The sequence below is a fragment of the Cebidichthys violaceus genome, unplaced genomic scaffold (assembly GCF_023349555.1).
Source record: "Cebidichthys violaceus isolate CVI_PGR_0920_01 unplaced genomic scaffold, fCebVio1.0.p SCAF_14, whole genome shotgun sequence".
Taxonomy (NCBI): Eukaryota; Metazoa; Chordata; class Actinopteri; order Perciformes; family Stichaeidae; genus Cebidichthys; species Cebidichthys violaceus.
The window spans coordinates 14,128,963-14,148,089 of NW_027176307.1; the positions used below are offsets into that span (position 1 = coordinate 14,128,963).

At 44.7% G+C, this 19,127-nt stretch overlaps 2 protein-coding genes across 2 annotated transcripts; both read right to left on the reverse strand.

The window, feature by feature from the left end:
- Positions 1-4,974: 4,974 nt before the first annotated feature.
- Positions 4,975-7,395, reverse strand: LOC137870846 (uncharacterized). The gene is made up of 7 exons (XM_068708299.1): positions 7,316-7,395; positions 6,848-7,171; positions 6,443-6,706; positions 6,256-6,309; positions 6,034-6,120; positions 5,900-5,928; positions 4,975-5,385 (listed from the first exon to the last, which is right to left on the reverse strand). Exons 1-7 carry the CDS (start codon positions 7,377-7,379, stop codon positions 5,347-5,349), a joined length of 861 nt encoding a protein of 286 aa, XP_068564400.1. The 5' UTR covers positions 7,380-7,395; the 3' UTR covers positions 4,975-5,346.
- Positions 7,396-15,200: 7,805 nt separating this feature from the next.
- Positions 15,201-17,645, reverse strand: LOC137870847 (uncharacterized). The gene is made up of 7 exons (XM_068708300.1): positions 17,568-17,645; positions 17,079-17,402; positions 16,674-16,937; positions 16,487-16,540; positions 16,265-16,351; positions 16,131-16,159; positions 15,201-15,616 (listed from the first exon to the last, which is right to left on the reverse strand). Exons 1-7 carry the CDS (start codon positions 17,629-17,631, stop codon positions 15,533-15,535), a joined length of 906 nt encoding a protein of 301 aa, XP_068564401.1. The 5' UTR covers positions 17,632-17,645; the 3' UTR covers positions 15,201-15,532.
- Between the last annotated feature and the right edge of the window lie 1,482 nt (positions 17,646-19,127).

Genomic DNA, 19,127 nt, shown 5'->3' on the forward strand with positions numbered 1-19,127 from the left:
CAGCGTCCTATTAAACCGCTCACACTGTCTGTTCCCCTGGGCATGATATGGGGTTGTTTGACTTTTTTTCATCCCATAAAAACCACAGAGACACTGGACAACCTCAGCCTCAAAGCATTTCCCCTGGTCAGAGTGCAACCTTGAAGGGACCCCATAGGGCTGAATCCAATATTTGACCAGGGTCTTTGCAACTGTTACCGCACGCTGATCCCTGGTTGGCACCGCAACCGTAAATTTGGAGAACACATTGGTAAAAACCAAGACATTCTCTCGTCCGTCTGACGACGATTCCAACACGGTGAAGTCCATTGCAACTACCTCAAGTGGCCTAAAAGCCAACAAACTCCCCAACGCTGCAACCACCTTTGGCTGTGGTGCTTTAGAAACAATACACCGTTTACAAGTCTTACAAAAAGCCTCAACATCTGCGAACATTCCAGGCCAATAGCACCGACTTCGAACCAACTTGAATGTTCTTTCCACCCCTTGGTGCCCATGATCAGTGTGCATGCGAGCAAGCACCTCTCGGTGTAGTACCGCTGGCAACAAAAGCTGCTTAATCGGTCCTTCCTTCTGATCACACAGCGTCCTGTACAACACACCCCCCTGCTCCACAATCCTTCCCCACTGTCTCAAAAGTCCAATGGTTCTGTCACATTCCTGCAACCTCTCGTCCCTACAAGGTTTCACACCCCTCACACAGTATGTTCGAAAAGACGATATTACAGAATCTACCTGCTGCAGACTAGCCAAGGCAGACATGTCAAATGAGGGAAAGCTAGACATAGAAGCTTGCTAGGGGCTGACACTAGTCTCCTGACACAGAGCTGTCCGATGGGATTTGGACAGAACACTACGTGTGTCCTGAAAACTTTGTGCCACCCTTTCCCCCTCTGTCCCCTTCTGCTCCGCATATTGCCTGGAGAGAGCATCCGCCCCCGCATTCTGACTACCCGGCCGATACACCAGCTGAAAATCAAACTGAGCAAGTTCAGACACCCATCGCTGTTCTACAGCTCCAAGCTTTGCGGTGTTCAAATGGCTTAGCGGGTTGTTATCGGTAAACACTGTGAACTTGTTCCCAATTAAATAGTCCTTAAATTTATCCGTAACCGCCCACTTCAACCCCAACAACTCGAGTTTCATGGCGCTATAGTTCTCCATATTCCGCTCCGACGCCCGGAGGCCACGACTTGCGTATGCAACCGGCCGTCGCTGTCCCTCTCCCTCTTGTGACAAAACAGCCCCCAACCCTTGGTGGCTAGCGTCAATCACCAGGAAGAAAGGCTTGTTAAAATCTGCATACCCCAACACGGGAGCGGAAATTAATTTTTGTTTTAATGCTTCAAAAGCATCTTCACAGGTTGCATCCCACATCCGGCCAAACACAGGGGTCGAAGAGGCTTTCCTCCCCCCTTTTTCTGACAGCTGTGTGGACAGAGCGTGGAGTGGGGCTGCCAATTTAGCAAAGTTTCTCACAAACCTCCTGTAGAAACTCGCGAAACCCAGGAACAATTTCAACTCCACCACACTCCGTGGTCGACGCCACTCTGCAACCACTCGGATCTTCCCATGATCAGTAGCCACTCCAGTAGCTGATATGACATGTCCCAGGTAAACAACTTCTGACTGAAAGAATGAGCACTTACTCAACTTGACCTTGAAATTAAACTGCCCCAGCCGGGACAACACCAAATCTAGGCACTCCAGGTGCTGCTCAATGGTAGACGAAAACACCACAATGTCATCCAGATACAGGAGAAGCGACTGGAACCTCTGGTCCCCCAAAATTCGTTCCATCAACCGCTGAAAGGTACCTGGCGCATTACAGAGCCCAAATGGCATCCATGTAAATTCATACAGGCCAAAAGGAGTGCAAAATGCAGTCTTACTACAATCTTTCTCAGCCACCCCCACTTGATGGTACCCACTCGCCAGGTCCAGGGTGGTAAACCACCTTGCCCCACTCAAAGCATCCAAGGACTCTTCGATACGTGGAAGAGGGAAAGCATCTTGGCGTGTTCTTGCATTAAGCTGCCTGTAATCCACACAAAGCCTTAGCGACCCATCCTTCTTCCTCACCATCACCAAGGGAGAGGAGAAGGGACTACTGCTTTCCCTGATAATGCCCTGCTGCAATAGCTGTGCTATATGCGCTTTGACTTCCTCATACTGACTTGGGGGTATACGCCGGTAGCGCTGCCTAACCGGGACGTCATCCAGGACTGGAATCTCATGCTCTATCACGTTCATAAATCCCAAATCCATGTCTGACCTTGCGAAGACCCCAGAATGTTTACTCAGGAGCTGCCTCACTTTCCGTACCTGTTCAACAGTCAGTCCTGGAAATTCCTGTGCGGCTACCTCCGGGGGCAGCTGCTGCCGCTCCGCATCCCCCCCAGCCCGTTCGCACAACAAGACTCGCTCTTCCTGCGGTCCTACTCGTTCAAATGCTACAGGGACAGTACCACCCGACACCACTTCCACCGACTGTATTGAGCCAAGACAGGTCTGAGATTCAATATTCGCATCCACATGCCCTACATTCACCACTGGTACTGCAACCTGTCCATTCTCCACTGGAACTACTGCACTGGAAACGAGCAACTCCCCCGGGAGGCTCCCCTCCCCTGCCCCTTATGACTCTACACACACAAATGAGCCTGACAAAGCCTGCCCAGGTGGAACTGACACGGGTACAAAACACATTGATCCAGCCGGAAAGCGGAAAGGTACGGTGGAATAGGCAAAGCCTATAGGTGAAACAGCCTGCTCCCGCTGGCAAACCGACAACGCCAAACCCCAAACTTCATCCAAATCAGACGCAGAATCCTGCTCTGCATCTGATGCCGACTGCTCCATTTCATAAAACCGCTTAATTACGTTCATGCCCAATATGCAAGGAACAGCTATTTTCCGATGTAATGTCGCTGTGTCCGTAGGGTCCCGAACAACCAGAATGCTCCTCCCATTTGCAATCTTGCCCAAGGCACAGACATCCCTCTCGAAATACCCCAAGTAAGGAATGCCCATCCCATTAGCCGCCGACAGGGAAAGCCACTCACAGGTTTTAAGAGTTGGCCTAAAATGCTGCTCAAAAAATGTCTCTGTAATAGTTGACACGTTAGACCCAGTGTCTAGGAGGCATTTAACCTTCACACCACCCAACACAATTTCCACAGTTGGACATCTGCCCACCAAACATTCATATTCCTCCTTTGAAACTTCCAAGTGTGAGCCCGACTGAACCTCACCTGTAGCTGGACTCATTACCACGGGGGGGAGAGTTTCCCTGCTGCTCAGCTACATGGGCAAACCTGTTACGGGTGACCTCATTGCGCACCGCCGAAGCTGCCCTTCTGTTTGGAGCCCCTACCCGACACTGTCGCGCCATGTGACCCGCGACCCGACATTTAAAACATATAGGCTGACCATCAGCGTCAAACCTTGGCTGCTCCCCACGTACCCCCGCCCGGCTAATCCCTAGACCGGATAAATCAGACACTTTTCGTGCCAAATCAAAAATCTGAGCCTGCTGTTGCTTCAGCGTGCTCTCAATCTGGACCTGCTGCTGCTTTAAAGTTTGCAGAATTTCCACCATCAGTGGGTCAGGTTCAGGGAGGGCAGCCGCAACAACTACATTGGACTCCACAGCTCCTGCTCCTATCTCGCATGAGCTTATCACCCGACGACTCTGACCCGCTGGCCCCCCATCTTCCCACCTCAACGCCTCCTCGCGTAACTCAAAGAAAGGGATTTTAGTATTCTGCCGAATCACCTTCTTTAGCTCCCTACGTAGTGCTAGATCCCGAACATTCTCTGCAAATTGATCACGTAAAGCAAAGTCACTACACCAGGCCTGCTTGATGTCACAATGATTAATATCATCAATGATAGCCATCAGCCCGTGCGAATATTCTCTGACAGATTCCCCTTCTCGCTGCCTCCGATCAAAGAATAGTTTTTGCAATCTGGTCAATGAATCAGGCTGCCCATATACTTCCTTCAAAATCTCCAGAATGCGCCTAGGGTCTCTCCTCTCGCTCTGAGACCGATATCGTATCTCCTGTCTGGCTTCCCCACCCAAATGGTCATAAATGTACATAGCCTTTTCAGTATCCTCAAAATGACGGTAACCCAAAACTGCATTTATTTCATCAAACCACTCATAAAACTCAGCACAGGACCCCCCATTGAAAAGCGGACACTTTTTTTCTTTTGGTACATAAATGACACGCTCTCTAAGCCTGGGACCAGCATCACCCTCTACTGTTGGCTGTTGCAACTGTGTATTCAAGGAGTCATTAAGGTCCTTTAAGGCCGACATAGCTGCCTTGTCTGCCACCGCCCTCTTCTTCAGGGCCTGTAGCTCCTCTTGAAGATCTTCCATCTTCACAGTTCACCCGTCCACTCCAGCTGACGGCCCGGCTCTTCTAGCTGTGTAGACTTCGTGAGACCCACTGCCTTGGTCTAAAATCTATTGCCTTCCCACCAGTCCTGCCCCTCCAGCACTAGGCCCAACCAGACTGCCACTGCCTAACTTGACCCTACTCACAGTTTTTTCAACACACTAAACTATGACTTCAAAAAAAAAAGTTCTATATGCTACATGCTATACTATAACTGTTTTCGACATACTATAAAAAAAGACTTTAAATTATTATTTTTAAACATACTATATGACTTTTTTTAAACCATTGTTGACAGACAACATGAAGCATTTCAAAATTAAAGTTCTTCAAAATCTCATGCATGAGCTAAATTCAAATCACATTCATGAGACAATTTGTCTAATTTCAGATTAGATTTCAGACCAATATGTTTGAATTAAATCAATCAGAATCACTTCCTCTGGACACTGAGGGACAAACGTGATGCGAATCGGCTGCAGCCTAAAAAAATGAAACATAAATCTTAATTTCACAGCTACATTTTTCAACAGGAGGCCAGTTTATATTTAGGATTAGATTCAGCTTTATTGTTATTGAACAGAGTACAAATACTGAGATAATGAAATGCAGTTTAACCAGCGGTGCAAAAAGCAGTTAAGAGCAGAGTAACATATATTATTATGTAATACATAGAATGAACAGTAGGGGGTAGATATGAATACTTTAAGATATAAGCAGCAGTTACAGTAGGCAGTGCTGGTATAAGTATAACATATATAGTGCATGTGTATAAAATGATATATGTATATATATATGCAGCTTTGCACAGAAAACATCTGGATGATTCTTCAGTCCTGGACTACGATGTCCGGATGTTGAACAGCAGTGGACTCTGTGGTGGGTTGATGTTGTTCATCAGTCCAGTGAGACGGAGGCAGAAGGGTCTCCATCGTTTTCATAGTTCACCGTCATCTTCATCTTCATCATTACGCTCCTGTAAACAAACAACAACAACAACAACAACACACTTGAGATTCTGGGTGAACACGGAGCAAATCGATTTATACAGAATCACAGAGCAGCTCCAGAGGAACAGCTGGGCTTCAGTGCCTTGCTCAAGGGGAACCAGAGTGATGGTTGTTGGAGCAGATGAGAGCATTCACTTCAAACACACTCTTTATCTTCAAAGGCTTCCACTGCTCCACATTGACAGAATACACCAGGAAATCCAAACTATCCCCTCATTCACCTCCATTGAACTGGATTCATGCAGAGGTGTTGACTCAACTCTATGGTCACTGTGGAGCTTTTTCTTTGTTACAATAGATTTCATTTTGGTTGATATTTTCTGATTTAGCTTCTCCTAATGAAGCTTAAAACACAACTGTGAAACGATGACTTCATTTCAACTCATTCAGCACTGTTTATCCTCATGCTGCATCTTCATCTGTCTTTAGTAGATCCACTGATTTCACTCTGTGACATCATCAATCACTGTTTAAACTCACAATGTTTCCTTCCATCCCACTTTTGTTCCCTGAAAACACACAGAAAGAAAAAAGAGTCGACTTTCGCTTCAACGGTCAAATTGAGGTTCATCAAAACTTCTTGTTTGTAGAAGTTTCATCCTGAATGTTGTCACCTTTAGTTCTTGTCCAGACGTTGACTGAAACAACACTTATTATAAGAGCTGCTAAACCCACAGGAACGACGATCAACCTCCACCAGCCTGAGAAGAGAAGAGTTAAATATGGTCAGAGGGTTTGATGATGACGAGGTGTTTGTCAGCGTCTTCTTGTGTTGTCTCTATCTCTGTGATTTTGTCTTTTCTAAATGTAAATGTACTTCTGTTCTGTTCACTCACCTTCTGGTTTCTCATTCGTGTTGATTTCAGATGTTTTGTTGAAAATGCAGCAAACTGTACAGTTAGAAACAAACTCAAGCATCTGACGTCATGATTAAAGAACGATGTGATTTAAAAAGCTCCAATATCAACAAATACTTTGTGTGATCATCCACAAGAGATTTTAAACAGCTCATCATATTCTCACCTGAGGACTGAGGAGGGCTGAAGGTGAACTGATGCACTTCTCCACCGACAATACGAGTCACTTCACATTTCAATAAAGACTTTGACTTCTGATCAAGGTGAGATTGTTTCATTCTCAACCAGGCTGAACATGTGGAGTCATCTTGTGATGTCTCCACATCATTCTGATCATCCTCATACAACCACTTCACTCTGTATTTACACCATCTTAATGTTGACACAGAGCAGCTCAACTTCACCTCATCATTGATCTTCTGTTCAGTCACTGTTGGTGAAGATGGAGACGATGTGAGAGACAACAAGAGTAAAATCAACTTCTTGAAATCACTGTCATCATAATTATTATAATGTTTCAGTTCATTGATCCAAAAAGACAGTTTGAAAACATCATGATGTAAATACTCACTGGTGACAACAGACAGATAAACCACAGCATCTTCACCTTCTTGTTTTCCTGATCTGAACTGTCTGCAGTCATAACGACCACCATCTTCATCTGTGACCTTCTTTATAACCAGAGAACATTTCTCTGAAACACTCAGTCTGTCTGATTTAGCTTCTGCTGCTTCATGAATCTTCCCATGTTCAAACAGCGTTACTGTGTTTCCTGAATCAATGAAGAACCATGTAGTACCATCACACTGATTCTGATCATGTCTCACATTCTCACAAGGCAAAGTGACTTCATCTCCATCTCTGACAGTGACGGATGGAGGTTTCCAAATTGCTGCTGTTGAGAAAATGTAAAAAAATAAACATGAAATATGAATAGTGTTGCGATAAGTTTAAATAAGTTTGCAAATGATTCTCATTCTTTGGTTTCCAAGAGTTCATAAAGTCTTCATGATGATTCAAACAGAACCTGCACACTTACCTCTAAAGCTCAACACCTGCAGCATCAGAAATGAAGACGTTACAATCCATCTGAATTCAGCCATCGTGCTTCTCTCTCGGTTTCACGCTCTCCACTGTCAAAGTCTAAGACGCTCTGCTTCTTAAACATGAACGCAGCATCTACTTCCTGTCTTCACTTCCTCACGATGACGTCGTCTCTCCTCTGTTGGCGGATGAATTGATGCGTGATTTTAACTTTTATTCTCTCTGAGTTTCTTGTGGACGACAAGAGAGTGAAACACTTTGAAACTTTATAGTTTGACTTTATTAAAACCTACATTGTGATTGACAGGGAGGGTCAAATAAAATAGAGGAAGTTGACCCTCTAATGAGGACATGATGAACATGACTTTAACTTACAGTAGGTTTATTATTAAAGATTCTACACATGCATACATAAATACACAAAAATTCAAACATGCACATAAAATATACAAGCACACGGTCTGCAAACACACATATATGCATGTACATGTACACATGCAGCTACTATCAGAGCCTGTTTAGTCTGCAGGAGTGAGGCGTCACCAACCAGCAGGCCGAGAGGAAGCGATGTAAGACTGATTCTGACATCATCATCTTTTTATAACTTCTCAAATATTCAGATAGGAAACACATCCAGAGCTTAACACTTCAGTAAGTGTCACATTATTTCAGTTTTTAAGAAACAGATCAAATAATGACTTTTAAGATTAAAGCTAATAACGCTGAGTGGCAAGACTCTTGTCCACTGGTGTCCTCTGCATCGTCCCTCCAGTGGAGGAAACATGATGCGGAGCCACACAGGCTGTCCTACATGCTAGACAACCCAACAGAGGGACGGTTCACTACGAGAGCTGAGCACAGACAAGCTTGTAGTGTGGTCTGTGTGTTGGAGACAGACAGAACAACAACACATTATGTCATCATCTTGGTTCACTTTGGTTCCTGTTTTATTTTGAAGTTCCCTGCCTCTTGTGTCCTGTGTTTGCGTCACTTCCTGTCTCATTTGCGTTCATCCTCTGTCGTCTTTTCTTCAAGTGACACATTATAGAACTAAAAACACTTTAAAAAATGTTTTTCAATCTTCATTGTCATCAGCCATAACAAAGGTATGATTCTTCAAGTTTCCATTAAGACTCAAAGCTCTGAAAATCAGAGACAAGATGTAGAAAAGATAATTGTTAATTATAAACGGATGATTATTGTAGCACCCCGTTGCCACAGAGACCCGGTTCAAACACCGTGAAGGCATGTACAGGCAAGAGGCAGCGTTGTTTATGAAAATAGCAAACTTTATTAGAACAATAACTATTTGCGTTAGTCAATGACAGCTGGTTTGGTGGGCAGGAGGAGTTCACAGACCATGTGCCAGGATAGGCACCACAAACAATTTAAAGAAAAAGAAAAGAAACAAAAGACCAAGGCAGTGTCCCACTAGCGGCTGTCCATCAACCCAGCCACCCCCACTTGGATTCCCCCCCCACAGCTACAATTGGGTGTACAGCTCAGGAAGCTCTGAAACCAACCATCCCCCAAACACACGCCGTCCCCTCTGTACAGGATGCCTCCCAGACACTGAGCTCCCGACGCAACCCTACAATGCGCCCCACACTACGTCTCCGCTCGTTGCGAGAGAGAAAGCGAACGGATTCCCGGCACACCCGCTCGTGGCGGCGGAGACAAAGAACGGGCTCTCGGCACACCGCTCGTGACGGCGGCGAGAAAGAGAAAAAGAACACGATTTGCCAGCAGGTGCATCTTTTCACCTAATCAGAGCCCGTGCAACCCATAACCCGTCCGGCGGACCCAATCGTTTTCTCCCCGTCAGTTTCATTTGGTTACATTCACCCCCCCTCTAAATCACTCAGTGTCCCACTGATGGCCTATGTCCCATCCAGATCCCACATCACCCTTCCCTAATCTTTCAGCTAACCCTGTAAAAACCTGTTTCAACACCGCCACGCAAGTCTGCTGCAACTGCGCCACTCCTACAGGAGCCCCTCCCTTCTCCCTTAGATGGCTTACCACAGACCTCGGCAGCCGGTGCGGGTTAGAATGAACCCCAGCAGTAGCACGCTTGGACCTTCGAAGTAGAGGTGATGGCGAAGGCCCAGGTGATGGCATTGGATGAGGTGACCTCCCACCTGCACTTACTTCCTCCTCGCCTACCAGGAGGGTAGCCCCCGTTGGATGGGGGGGAGACAGCTCTTCCAAGCCAACTGCCCCCTCTCTTTCCCCTTCCCCTTTTTCCTCCAAAACGCTCCCTTGCACACCCGGGACATCAGCCCCAATGATCGCCAGCAGAGAGTCGTCCGATTCGGACTCTACATCAGGCAGTGAGGACTTAGCCACCCCCTGAACCCCCGGTTTCTGCACATCCATCTTGATGCTTGGACCACAAATACGCAACTCATTCCTGTGCAGGTTGCGTTGCGGTTTTGAAAAATCAATCGGGACAACTGAATACACAGGAAGGTCACCACCCAGCTGAGCTATAACTCGGTGAGGGGTGGAGAGCCATACATCCTGAATCTTATGCCTACCAGCAAACTGACGATGCCTTACATACATTAATTGGCCTCGCTGTAAAGGATGAACACCTACCGGCGTGCCTGCATACCTTTTGCGAGCTTCCGCTGCCTGCTCCATGTTCTTTCTGGCCTGAGCGTAGGCACAGCCCAACCTCCTCTGATGTTCCTCAACCCACTCATGCACATTACCCTCAAAATCCTCCCTATCCTGTCCCAGCCAGACATCCAGCGGAACCACTGGAGCCCTCCCGAACATGAGGAAATACGGTGAGTAACCAGTACTTTGATGTTCAGTGGTATTATAAGCGTACACCAGCTCCGGAAGGTACTCAACCCACCTCCTTTTCTGCTCCGGGCGCACGGTCCGCAGCAGATCATGCAGCGTCCTATTAAACCGCTCACACTGTCTGTTCCCCTGGGCATGATATGGGGTTGTTTGACTTTTTTTCATCCCATAAAAACCACAGAGACACTGGACAACCTCAGCCTCAAAGCATTTCCCCTGGTCAGAGTGCAACCTTGAAGGGACCCCATAGGGCTGAATCCAATATTTGACCAGGGTCTTTGCAACTGTTACCGCACGCTGATCCCTGGTTGGCACCGCAACCGTAAATTTGGAGAACACATTGGTAAAAACCAAGACATTCTCTCGTCCGTCTGACGACGATTCCAACACGGTGAAGTCCATTGCAACTACCTCAAGTGGCCTAAAAGCCAACAAACTCCCCAACGCTGCAACCACCTTTGGCTGTGGTGCTTTAGAAACAATACACCGTTTACAAGTCTTACAAAAAGCCTCAACATCTGCGAACATTCCAGGCCAATAGCACCGACTTCGAACCAACTTGAATGTTCTTTCCACCCCTTGGTGCCCATGATCAGTGTGCATGCGAGCAAGCACCTCTCGGTGTAGTACCGCTGGCAACAAAAGCTGCTTAATCGGTCCTTCCTTCTGATCACACAGCGTCCTGTACAACACACCCCCCTGCTCCACAATCCTTCCCCACTGTCTCAAAAGTCCAATGGTTCTGTCACATTCCTGCAACCTCTCGTCCCTACAAGGTTTCACACCCCTCACACAGTATGTTCGAAAAGACGATATTACAGAATCTACCTGCTGCAGACTAGCCAAGGCAGACATGTCAAATGAGGGAAAGCTAGACATAGAAGCTTGCTAGGGGCTGACACTAGTCTCCTGACACAGAGCTGTCCGATGGGATTTGGACAGAACACTACGTGTGTCCTGAAAACTTTGTGCCACCCTTTCCCCCTCTGTCCCCTTCTGCTCCGCATATTGCCTGGAGAGAGCATCCGCCCCCGCATTCTGACTACCCGGCCGATACACCAGCTGAAAATCAAACTGAGCAAGTTCAGACACCCATCGCTGTTCTACAGCTCCAAGCTTTGCGGTGTTCAAATGGCTTAGCGGGTTGTTATCGGTAAACACTGTGAACTTGTTCCCAATTAAATAGTCCTTAAATTTATCCGTAACCGCCCACTTCAACCCCAACAACTCGAGTTTCATGGCGCTATAGTTCTCCATATTCCGCTCCGACGCCCGGAGGCCACGACTTGCGTATGCAACCGGCCGTCGCTGTCCCTCTCCCTCTTGTGACAAAACAGCCCCCAACCCTTGGTGGCTAGCGTCAATCACCAGGAAGAAAGGCTTGTTAAAATCTGCATACCCCAACACGGGAGCGGAAATTAATTTTTGTTTTAATGCTTCAAAAGCATCTTCACAGGTTGCATCCCACATCCGGCCAAACACAGGGGTCGAAGAGGCTTTCCTCCCCCCTTTTTCTGACAGCTGTGTGGACAGAGCGTGGAGTGGGGCTGCCAATTTAGCAAAGTTTCTCACAAACCTCCTGTAGAAACTCGCGAAACCCAGGAACAATTTCAACTCCACCACACTCCGTGGTCGACGCCACTCTGCAACCACTCGGATCTTCCCATGATCAGTAGCCACTCCAGTAGCTGATATGACATGTCCCAGGTAAACAACTTCTGACTGAAAGAATGAGCACTTACTCAACTTGACCTTGAAATTAAACTGCCCCAGCCGGGACAACACCAAATCTAGGCACTCCAGGTGCTGCTCAATGGTAGACGAAAACACCACAATGTCATCCAGATACAGGAGAAGCGACTGGAACCTCTGGTCCCCCAAAATTCGTTCCATCAACCGCTGAAAGGTACCTGGCGCATTACAGAGCCCAAATGGCATCCATGTAAATTCATACAGGCCAAAAGGAGTGCAAAATGCAGTCTTACTACAATCTTTCTCAGCCACCCCCACTTGATGGTACCCACTCGCCAGGTCCAGGGTGGTAAACCACCTTGCCCCACTCAAAGCATCCAAGGACTCTTCGATACGTGGAAGAGGGAAAGCATCTTGGCGTGTTCTTGCATTAAGCTGCCTGTAATCCACACAAAGCCTTAGCGACCCATCCTTCTTCCTCACCATCACCAAGGGAGAGGAGAAGGGACTACTGCTTTCCCTGATAATGCCCTGCTGCAATAGCTGTGCTATATGCGCTTTGACTTCCTCATACTGACTTGGGGGTATACGCCGGTAGCGCTGCCTAACCGGGACGTCATCCAGGACTGGAATCTCATGCTCTATCACGTTCATAAATCCCAAATCCATGTCTGACCTTGCGAAGACCCCAGAATGTTTACTCAGGAGCTGCCTCACTTTCCGTACCTGTTCAACAGTCAGTCCTGGAAATTCCTGTGCGGCTACCTCCGGGGGCAGCTGCTGCCGCTCCGCATCCCCCCCAGCCCGTTCGCACAACAAGACTCGCTCTTCCTGCGGTCCTACTCGTTCAAATGCTACAGGGACAGTACCACCCGACACCACTTCCACCGACTGTATTGAGCCAAGACAGGTCTGAGATTCAATATTCGCATCCACATGCCCTACATTCACCACTGGTACTGCAACCTGTCCATTCTCCACTGGAACTACTGCACTGGAAACGAGCAACTCCCCCGGGAGGCTCCCCTCCCCTGCCCCTTATGACTCTACACACACAAATGAGCCTGACAAAGCCTGCCCAGGTGGAACTGACACGGGTACAAAACACATTGATCCAGCCGGAAAGCGGAAAGGTACGGTGGAATAGGCAAAGCCTATAGGTGAAACAGCCTGCTCCCGCTGGCAAACCGACAACGCCAAACCCCAAACTTCATCCAAATCAGACGCAGAATCCTGCTCTGCATCTGATGCCGACTGCTCCATTTCATAAAACCGCTTAATTACGTTCATGCCCAATATGCAAGGAACAGCTATTTTCCGATGTAATGTCGCTGTGTCCGTAGGGTCCCGAACAACCAGAATGCTCCTCCCATTTGCAATCTTGCCCAAGGCACAGACATCCCTCTCGAAATACCCCAAGTAAGGAATGCCCATCCCATTAGCCGCCGACAGGGAAAGCCACTCACAGGTTTTAAGAGTTGGCCTAAAATGCTGCTCAAAAAATGTCTCTGTAATAGTTGACACGTTAGACCCAGTGTCTAGGAGGCATTTAACCTTCACACCACCCAACACAATTTCCACAGTTGGACATCTGCCCACCAAACATTCATATTCCTCCTTTGAAACTTCCAAGTGTGAGCCCGACTGAACCTCACCTGTAGCTGGACTCATTACCACGGGGGGGAGAGTTTCCCTGCTGCTCAGCTACATGGGCAAACCTGTTACGGGTGACCTCATTGCGCACCGCCGAAGCTGCCCTTCTGTTTGGAGCCCCTACCCGACACTGTCGCGCCATGTGACCCGCGACCCGACATTTAAAACATATAGGCTGACCATCAGCGTCAAACCTTGGCTGCTCCCCACGTACCCCCGCCCGGCTAATCCCTAGACCGGATAAATCAGACACTTTTCGTGCCAAATCAAAAATCTGAGCCTGCTGTTGCTTCAGCGTGCTCTCAATCTGGACCTGCTGCTGCTTTAAAGTTTGCAGAATTTCCACCATCAGTGGGTCAGGTTCAGGGAGGGCAGCCGCAACAACTACATTGGACTCCACAGCTCCTGCTCCTATCTCGCATGAGCTTATCACCCGACGACTCTGACCCGCTGGCCCCCCATCTTCCCACCTCAACGCCTCCTCGCGTAACTCAAAGAAAGGGATTTTAGTATTCTGCCGAATCACCTTCTTTAGCTCCCTACGTAGTGCTAGATCCCGAACATTCTCTGCAAATTGATCACGTAAAGCAAAGTCACTACACCAGGCCTGCTTGATGTCACAATGATTAATATCATCAATGATAGCCATCAGCCCGTGCGAATATTCTCTGACAGATTCCCCTTCTCGCTGCCTCCGATCAAAGAATAGTTTTTGCAATCTGGTCAATGAATCAGGCTGCCCATATACTTCCTTCAAAATCTCCAGAATGCGCCTAGGGTCTCTCCTCTCGCTCTGAGACCGATATCGTATCTCCTGTCTGGCTTCCCCACCCAAATGGTCATAAATGTACATAGCCTTTTCAGTATCCTCAAAATGACGGTAACCCAAAACTGCATTTATTTCATCAAACCACTCATAAAACTCAGCACAGGACCCCCCATTGAAAAGCGGACACTTTTTTTCTTTTGGTACATAAATGACACGCTCTCTAAGCCTGGGACCAGCATCACCCTCTACTGTTGGCTGTTGCAACTGTGTATTCAAGGAGTCATTAAGGTCCTTTAAGGCCGACATAGCTGCCTTGTCTGCCACCGCCCTCTTCTTCAGGGCCTGTAGCTCCTCTTGAAGATCTTCCATCTTCACAGTTCACCCGTCCACTCCAGCTGACGGCCCGGCTCTTCTAGCTGTGTAGACTTCGTGAGACCCACTGCCTTGGTCTAAAATCTATTGCCTTCCCACCAGTCCTGCCCCTCCAGCACTAGGCCCAACCAGACTGCCACTGCCTAACTTGACCCTACTCACAGTTTTTTCAACACACTAAACTATGACTTCAAAAAAAAAGTTCTATATGCTACATGCTATACTATAACTGTTTTCGACATACTATAAAAAAAGACTTTAAATTATTATTTTTAAACATACTATATGACTTTTTTTAAACCATTGTTGACAGACAACATGAAGCATTTCAAAATTAAAGTTCTTCAAAATCTCATGCATGAGCTAAATTCAAATCACATTCATGAGACAATTTGTCTAATTTCAGATTAGATTTCAGACCAATATGTTTGAATTAAATCAATCAGAATCACTTCCTCTGGACACTGAGGGACAAACGTGATGCGAATCGGCTGCAGCCTAAAAAAATGAAACATAAATCTTAATTTCACAGCTACATTTTTCAACAGGAGGCCAGTTTATATTTAGGATTAGATTCAGCTTTATTGTTATTGAACAGAGTACAAATACTGAGATAATGAAATGCAGTTTAACCAGCGGTGCAAAAAGCAGTTAAGAGCAGAGTAACATATATTATTATGTAATACATAGAATGAACAGTAGGGGGTAGATATGAATACTTTAAGATATAAGCAGCAGTTACAGTAGGCAGTGCTGGTATAAGTATAACATATATAGTGCATGTGTATAAAATGATATATGTATATATATATGCAGCTTTGCACAGAAAACATCTGGATGATTCTTCAGTCCTGGACTACGATGTCCGGATGTTGAACAGCAGTGGACTCTGTGGTGGGTTGATGTTGTTCATCAGTCCAGTGAGACGGAGGCAGAAGGGTCTCCATCGTTTTCATAGTTCACCGTACCGTCATCGTCATCTTCATCATTACGCTCCTGTAAACAAACAACAACAACAACAACAACACACTTGAGATTCTGGGTGAACACGGAGCAAATCGATTTATACAGAATCACAGAGCAGCTCCAGAGGAACAGCTGGGCTTCAGTGCCTTGCTCAAGGGGAACCAGAGTGATGGTTGTTGGAGCAGATGAGAGCATTCACTTCAAACACACTCTTTATCTTCAAAGGCTTCCACTGCTCCACATTGACAGAATACACCAGGAAATCCAAACTATCCCCTCATTCACCTCCATTGAACTGGATTCATGCAGAGGTGTTGACTCAACTCTATGGTCACTGTGGAGCTTTTTCTTTGTTACAATAGATTTCATTTTGGTTGATATTTTCTGATTTAGCTTCTCCTAATGAAGCTTAAAACACAACTGTGAAACGATGACTTCATTTCAACTCATTCAGCACTGTTTATCCTCATGCTGCATCTTCATCTGTCTTTAGTAGATCCACTGATTTCACTCTGTGACATCATCAATCACTGTTTAAACTCACAATGTTTCCTTCCATCCCACTTTTGTTCCCTGAAAACACACAGAAAGAAAAAAGAGTCGACTTTCGCTTCAACGGTCAAATTGAGGTTCATCAAAACTTCTTGTTTGTAGAAGTTTCATCCTGAATGTTGTCACCTTTAGTTCTTGTCCAGACGTTGACTGAAACAACACTTATTATAAGAGCTGCTAAACCCACAGGAACGACGATCAACCTCCACCAGCCTGAGAAGAGAAGAGTTAAATATGGTCAGAGGGTTTGATGATGACGAGGTGTTTGTCAGCGTCTTCTTGTGTTGTCTCTATCTCTGTGATTTTGTCTTTTCTAAATGTAAATGTACTTCTGTTCTGTTCACTCACCTTCTGGTTTCTCATTCGTGATGTTTTCAGATGTTTCGTTGAAAATGCAACAAACTGTACAGTTAGAAACAAACTCAAGCATCTGACGTCATGATTAAAGAACGATGTGATTTAAAAAGCTCCAATATGAACAAATACTTTGTGTGATCATCCACAAGAGATTTTAAACAGCTCATCATATTCTCACCTGAGGACTGAGGAGAGCTGAAGGTGAACTGATGCACTTCTCCACTGTAACCATCAATCAATTCACATTTCAATAAAGACTTTGACTTCTGATCAAGGTGAGATTGTTTCATTCTCAACCAGGCTGAACATGTGGAGTCATCTTGTGATGTCTCCACATCATTCTGATCATCCTCATACAACCACTTCACTCTGTGTTCACACCATAAAAATGTCGACACAGAGCAGTTCAAAGTCACCTCATCATTGTTCTTCTGTTCAGTCACTGTTGGTGAAGATGGAGACGTTGTGAGAGACAACAAGAGTAAAATCAACTTCTTGAAATCACTGTCATCATAATTATTATAATGTTTCAGTTCATTGATCCAACAAGACAGTTTGAAAACATCATGATGTAAATACTCACTGGTGACAACAGACAGAAGAAACACAGCATCTTCACCTTCTTGTTTTCCTGATCTGAACTGTCTGCAGTCATAATGACCACCATCTTCATCTCTGACATTCTTTATAACCAGAGAACATTTCTCTGAAACACTCAGTCTGTCTGATTTAGCTTTGGCTGCTTCATGAATCTTCCCATGTTCAAACAGCGGTACTGTGTTTACTAAAACAGTGAAGAACCACATAGTACCGTCACACTGATTCTGATCATGTCTCACATTCTCACAAGGAAAAGTGACTTCATCTCCATCTCTGACAATGACGAATGAAGGTTTCACAGTTGCTGCTGTTGAGAAAATGTAAAAAAATAAACATGAAATATGAATATAACTGTAAAGTTCATTCATAGTGCTGTGATCATTTTAAATAAGTTTGCAAATGATTCTCATTCTTTGGTTTCCAAGAGTTCATAAAGTCTTCATGATGATTCAAACAGAACCTGCACACTTACCTCTAAAGCTCAACACCTGCAGCATCAGAAATGAAGACGTTACAATCCATCTGAATTCAGCCATCGTGCTTCTCTCTCGGTTTCACGCTCTCCACTGTCAAAGTCTAAGACGCTCTGCTTCTTAAACATGAACGCAGCATCTACTTCCTGTCTTCACTTCCTCACGATGACGTCGTCTCTCCTCTGTTGGCGGATGAATTGATGCGTGATTTTAACTTTTATTCTCTCTGAGTTTCTTGTGGACGTCAAGAGAGTGAAACACTTTGAAACTTTATAGTTTGACTTTATTAAAATCTACATTGTGATTGACAGGGAGGGTCAAATAAAATAGAGGAAGTTGACCCTCTAATGAGGACATGATGAACATGACTTTAACTTACAGTAGGTTTATTATTAAAGATTCTACACATGTATACATAAATACACAACAATTCAAACATGCACATAAAATATACAAGCACACGGTCTGCAAACACACATATATGCATGTACATGTACACATGCAGCTACTATCAGAGCCTGTTTAGTCTGCAGGAGTGAGGCGTCACCAACCAGCAGGCCGAGAGGAAGCGATGTAAGACTGATTCTGACATCATCATCTTTTTATAACTTCTAAAATATTCAGACACATCCAGAGCTTAACACTTCAGTAAGTGTCACATTATTTCAGTTTTTAAGAAACAGATCAAATTCGACATACTATAAAAAAAGACTTTACATTTATTTTTTTTAAACGTACTATATGACTTTTTTTAAACCATTGTTGACACACTACATGAAGCATTTCAAAATTAAAGCCCTTCAAAATCTCATGCATGAGCTAAATTCAAATCACATCCATGAGGCATTTTGTCTAATTTCAGATTAGATTTCAGACCAATATGTTTGAATTAAAGTCGATCAGAATTATTTTTTAAACATACTATGTCTTTTTTAAACCATTGTTGACACACTACACTACAATTTTTTTTTTTAAACTTACTATGTATTTTTTGAAAACTATTTGACAAAATATTTAAAAAAATACTATTATTTAAAAAAAAAAAAAGAATAAATCTACATACTATACTAAGATTTCTTTTTTTTAACATACTATTATTTTTTTTTTTTTGAAATTCCACAAACTATACTAGGACTAAAAAAAAAATTTTTTTTAACATACTATACTATTTTTTTTAAAAACTTTTTTCAACACTAAACTATGACTTAAAAAAATAAGTTCTATATGCTTACAGACTTTTTTCGACATACTATAAAAAAATACTTTTATTTATTTTTTTAAACATACTATATGACTTTTTTTTTTAACCATTGTTGACACACTACACTAAAAAATTTTGTTTTAACTTACTATATATTTTTTTTAAACTATTTGACAAAATATTTATGAAAAATACTATTTAAAAATACATACTAAATCCTCTTCTTTGCTCAGTATCGGAACGCAGCGAGTGTGAACGAGACAACAGAGTCTTTTACTTTATTAGGCTTTTTTATTCAAGTTATAGGACAGACAGAACGACGGAGTAAAAGCACAAAAGAACAAGAAAAACAAGAGAC